The sequence below is a fragment of the Epinephelus moara genome, chromosome 8, assembly GCF_006386435.1.
Source record: "Epinephelus moara isolate mb chromosome 8, YSFRI_EMoa_1.0, whole genome shotgun sequence".
In the NCBI taxonomy this organism is placed as follows: domain Eukaryota; kingdom Metazoa; phylum Chordata; class Actinopteri; order Perciformes; family Serranidae; genus Epinephelus; species Epinephelus moara.
The window spans coordinates 1,072,217-1,082,972 of record NC_065513.1 but is presented as its reverse complement, the minus strand read 5'-3'; the positions used below and the strand labels follow the sequence as shown (position 1 = coordinate 1,082,972).

At 39.7% G+C, this 10,756-nt stretch overlaps 1 protein-coding gene across 2 annotated transcripts in view; it reads left to right on the top strand.

Annotated features, from left to right (window-relative positions):
- Positions 1-797: 797 nt before the first annotated feature.
- LOC126393934 (26S proteasome non-ATPase regulatory subunit 10-like) overlaps positions 798-10,756 on the top strand; it is a 58,987-nt gene continuing 49,028 nt past the window's right edge. For both annotated transcript variants that reach the window (XR_007570319.1, XM_050050384.1), the window contains exons 1-2: positions 798-927; positions 1,595-1,824. Coding sequence is in view for 1 of the 2 variants with exons in the window: in XM_050050384.1 (XP_049906341.1) it covers positions 1,734-1,824 (91 nt within the window). In the remaining variant the exon portion in view is untranslated. The remainder of the gene's footprint in view (positions 928-1,594; positions 1,825-10,756) is intronic.

Below are 10,756 nucleotides of genomic sequence, written 5' to 3'. Positions count from 1 at the left end.
TAAAAACTACATGAAATAATGTGCTAAACGAGCACAATGTGTTTTTAAATGAATGAACCATTATCAGAGGTGATATGTGATGATTTCTTTTCATGCATTTACCCATGTTTATCCGTGACATTGTGTAAATGTCCGTGGCGGACATTTGAAAGCGAGTTGATAACAAACAGTACAGTAAACTTGTAGATAACTCAAATATATGTAATAACTTAGGAAACTTGTAGATAACTCAAATATATGTAATAACTTAGGTGGAAAATGCTTTAACATTCCATGCAGCTTCTCAGTTCAGCAAACGGTAAACAACCCCGCTGGCTTCTCTACGTTTCGCTTCCGTACGCAGTCAGTGGAGCCCAAATGAATACGCTGCGACGCAACGCTGACGTGACAGGACGCTAGATTCCTGTCCTGTGGGAAACACTGGATAGTAACAATTGAACCAAATTTTGTTGAATTATGATACTTTATATTGCATATGTATATATATATGGAGAGAGAGAGAGAGAGAGAGAGAGAGAGAGAGAGAGAGAAACAAACAGAAGTGTGTACTTGCCATAGCCATGCTCTCCATGTTTTGTTTTGTTTTAATTGCAATTATTATTAATGTATTGTTATTGTTTATGCTTGTTATATTTGTGTTGTATTGTGTTAATATGCTTTGCCAACATTGTTTCGAATGCAGTCATGCCAGTAAAGCAGCTTGAACTGAGAGAAACAGAGGAGAAGTCATTGCTGAAAACGCGTCAGTCCTCGTCCTTTTTGGCTGTTCTAACCACCCGTACCGTAATACCACTAATAGACAAGTATCTGGCTTGAGAGTGTCTGCAACAAGACACAGTTGCCGGTGACGGATGACTTGACACTGAACACAACTCTTTGCTTCGAGCCTGTCATTGCTGAAGAAGAGGAACCGAACGGAGAGGGAAAGTATGTTAAACCTTATTTAGACAGGTAACAGACTTTGTCACAAGACCTGTTATAGAGGGAGTAATGTTAGACGATTTTCATTCTCTGTATTTCTCAACATTGAGATAAGTTAGCAAAAGCAACAAAGAAAACAGCAATAAAGTTAAATTATATTCTTCCAAACATACCGTGACCGTATTAGAACTTTAGCTTCAAATGTGCTGTGACATTTGGCGACTTTAGGAGGTACATATTCTGATAGCTTTAACAACGAATAGCCTACGCTAACTTCATAGCAAAGTTAGTGTGTGTCTAAGAGCTGCCAAGGTTTTTACAATTTATTGTTAAGAATGTATGGAAACCCTGTTTACTATCCTCACCAAGTAGGTTTTGTGCCACATATACATCATAAGAATCCATTTGTAATTGTCAGTAATGTTTTTAGAATTCTAGAAGGCATTGGCAAACAATGCCATCCTGCTAGTTGGGCTGTCAAATCAAAAGACACTCACAATGTGGATTGTTTTAGATGGCCATGACAAGAGGTGTGTCGTTGTTTAGTCTGGAGGACTTTCCGATTCAAATCGTTGTGATTATGCATATGCTTTGGTTTGGGTTGAATAGTCTATGAAACCACATAGTGTCATTATCTGACTGCCATTTCTCTATGTGTGTTATTCTTCCCCAGACTTTGAGGGGATGACAGACAGTTGGAATCAGGATGATGACTCTTTGAGCTTGGTGCGTGATCTTGATGCCTGCCAAAGCAGACGGACAGCTGAGGACACTTACAATTTGGCAACAAAGAGCAGAAAAAGACAAAAGAGATGGAGACAAATCGACTCAAACCACCAGAGCAAGAGATGTCCAGCTGTAACCAGTCTGCAGCAGGCCATGCAGAATCTACATCTCAATCAGGTAATTATGAATTAGAAACTCCTCAGACATCATGTTATGGCAGCAATATGCTGCACCATGACAAAAAAATATTTGTGCCATTTTTTGTTTTGGCCTAATTTTTACAAGATCTCATTCACATTAGAATTTTTTTAATGGGTTTGTGACTTTTATTTCTTGTTATTACTGGATAGGGCTGGACAATACATCAATATTATATTGATGTTGTGATCTAAGACTAGATATCATCTCAGATTTGGCATATCGTAATACCATAAATGTTATCTGTTCGTGTTTTAGAGGCTACATTACAGTAAAGTGATGTGATTTTCCGACCTTATCAGACTTTTGTATTTGCCTTTACTCACTTAGTCATCACATCCACATTACTGATGCAATAATGTTATTTTACAATATTAACGCATTTCATTAAGTTTTTCTGATTATAACATATGAAGACACTTCCATACGGTGTTGAAACAAGAATGCCGAAAGAGACACTTTATCCCAGTCCAATCACATAAATATATGACAAGAATGGTCATCTCCTACACTCATCAATCATCTATTTGTCACATGGAATTACACAAGATACAACTCCAGTGAAATGTGATTCCATCAAGGGATGCATATTAATATTGGCATGTCATTGGTATTGGCCAATATTAGCTTTAAAATTACCTATCAGAATTGCACAACATGCTTTTACTTATTTTGCACAGTGAATGAATATTATGTACATTGATGAGTATTGTATTTCATGTTTCCATCTGCTGGTGGGCCATCAAGATAAAAGTATGCATGCATAATATGATGTTAATTTCACTACAGAAGAGACTTGATGATCACTAAAATTAGGTAGGGAAAAAAGTGGTTATCAGCCAAGTAAGTCATTACATATCGGCATATTGGATATTGGCAAAACATCCGATATTGTGTATCCCTAATACCATCAGCTCCTTTAACTTGTGTACTGTAATTTAGTCCTTTTTTGCGTCTTCTTTCATTGTTGACTGCTGCTTTATTATTATTCATGTTTACGGATGGTAATCCTTGGTTTCTGGTTGTGGAATGATTTAACTGTCTGCACATCCGAACCTCAGCAAGCAGGCTGTATGGTTGCTTCTCCAAAACACAGGCAGCGCTCTTCAGCACATCACATTCCCAGTGTCACACCAGTCCTAATTCGCTGTAAAGTCAGTCAATCAATCAATCAATCAATCAATCAGTTTTATTTATAAAGCCCAATATCACAAATCACAATTTGTCTCAGAGGGCTACTGAGGAGGGATCCCTCTTCCAGGACAGACAGACGTGTAATAGATGTCGTACAGAACAGATCAACATAATAAATTTACAGTAATCCATATGACAAAATGATACATAAACAGAGACTGAGAGAGAAATTGAGACAGAGAGAGACCGAGAGAGACAGAGCCAGAGAGAGATGCAGGGTAGACAGTAATGACAGTAGCTACAATAACATTTATTTTAGTAATAATATTATAATAATAATAACAGTAATTTTGGTAGCATATGTTGTAAGTATATATTAATATATGATAGTATATGTATCTAACAATAATGTGTATAATAACTGTGAAAGTATGACTAGTAATAAAAGCAGTAGTAGGAGGCATCAGGCAGGACCACGGCAGCAGCACAACCACTACACACCATCCAGGCGTAGCTGCTATACAAGGGAATCTGTGAGACAGTGGAGCACAAAGGCTCCGGAGAAAAAGCTGAGTTAGTGACATGCAGTAATAGGACGTGAATGTTAGCAAGTGAAGAATAACCAACTTCTCAGAATCTGAGGAGAGAGAGAGAGAGAGAGGAGAGAAGGGGCTTGGTATATTATAGGAGGTCTCCCGGCAGACTAGGCTTATGTCAGTCTATTTAAGGGCTGGTCCAAGGCAAGCCTGAGCCAGCCCTAACTATAAGCTTTATCAAAAAGGAAAGTCTTAAGTCAAGTCTTAAATGTGGAGACGGTGTCTGCCTCCCGGACAGAAACAGGAAGATGGTTCCACAGAAGAGGAGCCTGATAGCTGAAGGCTCTGGCTCCCATTCTACTTTTGGAGACTTTAAGAACCAAGAGTAACCCTGCTTTCTCAGAGCGCAGTGTTCTGGTGGGATAATAGGGAACTATGAGCTCTCCAAGATATGACTCCTATGAGGGAGCCAGTGCAGAGAAGCTAAAACAGGAGAAATATGATCTCTTTTCTTAGTTTTTTTTTTTTGTTTTTTTTTTACAATATTATGCAGATGAAAGAACATAGTCCATGAAGTTTGTTTAATATGGGAGTTAAAAGACAAATCTTTATCAAATATTACTGCACGTTTTTTTTTTTTACAATAGTGCTAGGGGCCAGAGCAATGCCATCCAGAGAAACTATATCTTCAGATAGATTTTCTTAGGTGTTTGGGCCAAGACCAATAACTTCAGTTTTGTCTAAATTTAACATAAGGAAATTGGAGCTCATCCAGGTTTTTATGTCTTTAAGGCATTTTTGAATTAATTGATCTGTTCCTTCTGGTTTTATCAATAGATATAATTGTGTATCATCTACATAGCAATGGAAATTTACAGAGTGATTTCTAATGATGTTACCTAAGGGAAGCATAGTGAATAGAATTGGTCCGAGCACAGAACCTTGTGGAATTCCAAAACAAACTTTAGTATGAAAAGATGAATCATAATGAACATGAGCGAACTGAAATCGATCCGACAAATAGGATTTAAACCAGCTTAGCGCAGAACCTTTTAGGCCAATTAAACGTTCCGGTCTTAGTAGCAGAATTTGAAGGTCAAATGTGTCAAACGTCGCACTATGATCTAGGGCTGGACGATTATGGCAAAAATAATAATCACGATTATTTTGATTGATATTGAAATCACGATTAATAAACACGATTATAAGTTGGTCGTGTTGCCTTGACGGGCAGACACGACAGCGTGACAAACTTTGCAAACAATTTCCTTTTGCTCGACATCCGTCAACTTGAAGCCAAAATGTTTCCAGATCACTGAAGTTGTCCTACCTTTCTTCTCAACCAAAGGCTGCCTTTCTGCCATGTTCTCAATCGCTCGCTCCACATATTATTGATCCACACACGTCACACGCTTGCTGCTGCTGCACGTAACACAGGTGCATTCACGGTGCTTTTCCAGCACAGGAACCCACATACACGCCCGCCGTGCGGCACATTAATCGTTTTTCTTCGATTATAATGTTTTTATGATTATGAGAAGCCAAAATCGAAATCATGATTAAAATTCGATTAATCGTCCAGCCCTACTAAGATCTAATAAAACAAGTACAGAGACAAGTCCTTTGTCTGAAGCAATCAGAAGATCATTTGTAATTTTAACTAGTGCTGTCTCAGTGCTATGATGCACTCTAAATCCTGACTGAAATTCCTCAAATAATTTATTGTCATGGAGAAAGTCACACTGCTGGTGTGTGACTACTTTCTCAAGGATCTTTGAAAGAAAGGGAAGATTAGATATGGGTCTATAATTGGCTAACACCTCTGGCTCCAGGGTGGGCTTTTTTTAGAAGTTTATTTATTTTAATTTTTGTTTTGTTTTAAGGTTTAATTACAGCTACCTTAAAAGACTGTGGTACATAGCCTGTTAATAATGAGATATTGATCATGTCTAATATGGAAGTGTTAACTAAAGGTAAGACTTCCTGAAGTCCAGAAAGGGCAGGCAAAGTACACTGAATTTAGAGGTTATAGGCAATTTTGAACAAATGTGTTGCAAGGGTTTTCTTGAAGGTGGAGAGTGAGGGGGAGTCTCTGATGAGTTACAGAGGGTGGAAGCAGCAATTGAAAAGTTCCCTGTGTTTTAGGGTAGATTGGTACTGTGTGAGGACAAGAGGTCATGAATTTTAAATTTTGTCAGTAAAAAAGATCCTGAAATCATTACTGCTGAAGGCTAACGGAATACAAGGCTCAATAGAGGAACATGATGCCAGTTCAGCTGGTGTCCATCTTCTCCCTCTTCTACTCGATGTTTACTGATGTTTACATTTGAAAAGCTCGACCTGGCTAGCAGTGAGCTAGATTGGGTAGATTGGTACTGTGTGAGGACAAGAGGTCATGAATTTTGAATTTTGTCATTAAAAAAGATCCTGAAATCATTACTGCTGAGGGCTAACGGAATACAAGGCTCAATAGAGCTGTGACTCTCAGTCAGCCTGGCTACAGTGCTGACAAGAAACCTGGGGTTGTTCTTATTTTCTTCTATTAATTATGAGTAATAGGGCCCCCCCCCATACTTGATATTTGTTTTAATTTTCAGGTTTGGGAGTTATACCAAGGAGCAAAATGTCTTTGTTTCATTAACTTCGTTTTAAGAGGTGCTACAGAGTCGAGTGTTGTTCTGAGCGAGCCTGCAGCGCTATCAACAAGATAATCAGTTTGGGAGAGTTTAAAGTCAGTATGGGAAACCTCTGTTACAGAGGGACATGGTATTAAAATTAAAGTTGATGGAATAATTTCCTTAAGTTTTGCTACAGCACTATCTAATAAACACCTAGTATAGTAACTTTTGCCATGTGGCATGTAATCGAGTAGAAAGAAATCAAAAGTTAATAAGTAATGGTCTGATAGAGAAGGGTTCTGTGAAGAGACTATTAAGTTTTCAATTTCAATTCCATAGGTCAGAACAAGATCCAGTACACACCTCCTCTCCTCTCACCAGAGTCCTCTGCTCTGTCAGATCAGCATGTCGAAAAAGAGCCTCATGATTAAATGGTGCTGTCCAGGATTTAGCCAAGTTTTGGTGAATCAAAGGATATTACAGTTCCTGATATACCATTGGAAACTGATGCAGTACAGAGGTTGTCCAGTTTATTTTTCAATGCCTGTGCAGTTGCTAGCAGGATGCTAGTTTAGCTGGTGTCCATCTTCTCCCTCTTCTACTCGATGTTTACTGATGTTTACATTTGAAAAGCTCGACCTGGCTAGCAGTGAGCTAGCTAGAAGTCGGCAGACAGACTGGTGAGTTGCCAAAGCCAACCACAAAGAGCACCATCAAAACTTGCGAAATGGATGTAAAATATAGCACAAGTTTTGCAGTGCTGACAGAGAGGCAACAGGAAAAACTGCGTTTTCTGTTTCCTGTTTTTTTTTTCACCATCTCTGAGCAGGCTAGATACAGCAAGGTTCATGGTTTAAGGAGTTACTATTGTCAGTATACAAACCACATAAAATGTAGTTATCACACCCTTGATGCTGCCTGCATTAAAATTAGAATAGATTATACACAATAGAAAAGGCAATAGAATAGAATAAAGTATATAAAAGTATTACTGAAAAAAGAAATAAAAAGGAAAACTAAGAGAAATAAAAAGGAAAACTAAGTTATATTTATATACACTATGGGCTCTAGTTTCCCGGCGCAGCGCAGGGTGGCGAACCCCGCACAGAGCTAGTTTCGAGCGGCGCAACCCGAGGCGCGCTCAGTTTGGTAGTTTGGCAGACCGAGGTTCACTGAGATGGGTGTGGCGGTGCAGCAGGGGGAGGTGTCGACAGATCCAGCTTGGCGCAGTGACAGTTTCGTGCCAAAAGGCTTCGCCGAAGGTGCGCTAAAAGCTCGCCAGCTGAAACCAGGTCTACTGTCAGCCAGGGTCCAAAACTAACACTCGCCACTCGCCAATTACAGGTAGATTTTGTCTCTGGCTGGTAAATTTTTAAGACCACTCCCCACTCTGGCGAGTTATTTTTTTACCAGTGAAAAATGCATTTTTTGTTACTGTAGAACGGTGCTGGTATCGGCTGGTTTCCTGGCAGAGTAATGTGTATTTCAGGCAGAGACGATCTTTGGTCACGTAACGCCAGGGCCACACCGCCCGCGGAAGCGCTGTGAATAGCCTCGAAGCGCCTTGAAGCGAAGCCAGTTTCCTTTTGGCGCCCATGTTAACCGATTGTGTCATCCACACCGGCTGCGGAGCTGCCCTGCAGTGATCTTTTCGGCGTCTGGTCTATTTTCTGCGCGAGCGAATGTGTCAAGCCGGACAGTTACCCATGATGGAAAAACAGCCCCAAATGTGACGGAGACAGCAGCTGGGAGCAGAACCGCTTGTCGACCGGCGTAGAGAAATGCGCGTCTGATGTGAACGGGCTCGGGCTAGAATTTTGGTGCGCTGCGATCGCTGCCTAAACGTACCTGAACAGCCAAGCACACAGGTATGTGTTGTGTCAGAGGAGAAATGAGCCGTTCACATTTCTCTCTTTGTGGCAGGTAACCATCCAGAAACCTCACCGCACTTTAGGGACTGTTCTTTACTTATGAAGGGACTGTTCTTTACTTGTATGTTAATCAGTTGTTGCAGTTTCACTTAAGTAAAAAAAAAAGACTGAACAACTTTCACTTGTATTGGAGTAATATTTGACCAAGAGTATCTTTACTTTCACTCAGGTCATGTCGTTGAATACTTTGTCCACCACTGGTCAGACATTCATGTTTATATAGGGCAGGCCCTGCTGTTGCAGTCTGGTCGAGCTAAAATCTTATGTCTCAACTGTCCAAAGGGGGCTGAAGTCAGTGATTCATGTAAAATTCCTTAATGAAAGATTCTTTATGCACTGTAGTAAGAATACAACATAATTTATTAACCCAAATATTACACGTAACTGTTGAAACAGTTATTCATATTTTAGCATACATTATTACTAATATTAGTGCACACTATTAAAATATTGATTGAGAATCGCATACAAGACCCAAATGACATGCTAAATAATACTGATAGCAAATTATAACACTTAAAAGCAATTTTTATTTGGTTGGCTGGTAAAATATCTGCCTGGCTGGTAAAAAATTTCAGCTGGTAAAAAATTTCACTTACCAGCCAGCCTGGCTGGTAAGTGAAAAAGTTAGTTTTGGACCCTGCTGTCAGCGCAGGGGGAGCGCAGCTGGTGTAAGCCGAAATTTGGCTGACCAGCGGACAGTGCGCACACGTCACCAAAACCTCACAGGCAGGTTTCCAGAATGTCAGGCACATTAACAATACAATAAATACCCAAAAAAACACTATTCAATGCAACTACACTCTTAGAAGAGATGTGTTAAAAATGACACAAAAAATGTGTTGTTACTTGTGTAACACATTTTGTGTGGATTTCAACACAAGTTGTGTACAAAATGCACAGAAAGCTTAGCACATTTAATGTGCTGGACAGTTTAACACAATGTGTGTGTTACTTTAATTGGCGGCAACCAGTTTAACACAATATGTGTGGTACTTTAATTGGCGGCAACCAGTTTAACACAATGGGTGTGTCACTTTAATTGGCGGCAACCAGTTTAACACAATGGGTGTGTTACTTTAAGAGGCGGGAACCAGTTTAACACAATCGGTGTGTTACTTTAAGAGGCGAGAAGGGGTCGCCCTTTACGTGTGCCCAACTTAGCGACTTTGTCGCTATATTTAGCCACTTTTCAGACCCCTCTAGCGACTCTTTTTCAAAAAAGCGACTAGCGACAAATCTAGCGACTTTTTCTGATGTTATTGAAGACTTCTGGAGACTCTGTTGTGAGAGCACGTATCATTCTTATTCTTCCCAATGAGCAGGGGATGCTGCCGTGGGCTCCTCTCTCGCCTCAAAGCACTCACAGACGGCCCAGTCCTCCCTCCCAGTAGCAGTCAGAGCAGGAGACGTTAATCCCTCCACGTCCAGACTGCAAGTGAATCGCGCAATGCGCGGAACCGCCGCTGGCTGATCCCGACCTGGTTTACAGTCTGGGTGGGATGTAAATGTAAAATTTTCTTTGTCTAATATAAATCACTGAAAGAAGGTTCATTTGTAGTTCTAAACATATTCAGGGGTTTTTTTACTCAGTTTTTGTCTCTCCCACAATGTTATTCCTCTCTCCTACAGCAGCCATTACAATTACATGCATATGGACAATTATGCAAATTAGGCGATGATGTCATTTAGCGACTTCTAGCGACTTTTAGGACAGCCAATAGGTACTTTTCTTACTGAGGAGTTGGCAACAGTGGCTTTACTCTGAGACAGACAAAGGGGAGGAAGATGGAGGCTGCTTCGCCTGGGGTGCTGTCAGACTCTTCGGTAAGTATCCATTACCAGTTTAATTTAAACTATCTCATCGAACTGTTTATCAGTCAGTTAAATTCGACATGTGTAGAAACCACCAGCTAAATCATATCTCTAAGAAAATCCAGATACAGTAAGCTTCCCATTTTGTTCAGCAGGGCTGTTGAACAGTAAGCTAACGTTAACGTTAGCTGCTAATGTTAGCTTAAGTTCTACTGTGCTTGTTACCAAAATTACACCAAGTAAAATGCAGTTTAGGATAGCAAAACAGTCGCTCATTCCATAAAGTCCGCAGAAACCTCATCTAGTTTACTTTAACAATTAACTGGGTTTGAAGTCAATGCCACAGTAATTCATTCATTTAGCAGTTCAATACCACCATTTTGCTGGTTTCACTGCAGAGTTGGGGGGAGGGGGGCAACCGTTGAGACTTATGGTAACGTTAACTTAATTTATGTTTTCATTTGTATTTTTTCTTAAATTACATTTATTTAGTACATTCATTTAATGATACATGAATCGGGACCTGCAAGTAACGTCATTTGGGCATCTGCCAGTTGTGTTTTATGGTTAGACAGACATGTTATTTGAGTATTAACCGGGCAAAATAAAGGTGTATTCGGGCTGGAAACCTCTCGTTTAGTGCTGACACACTAGAGACGAAGATAAGCATTGTGCTCCACTCAGGATAGATTGTGCTTAGATTATTTCCACCAGATATTTTGACCATATAATATATATTTTTTTGAATTTCAAAATATTGGATTTAGACAGATTTTACAAGCCAAAGACTTGTAAGTTTATTACAATATTAATGACACAATTATTAATGTGTGTTATGTAGTAAATGAGATAAAGAAATAATTACCTTAAATAAAAC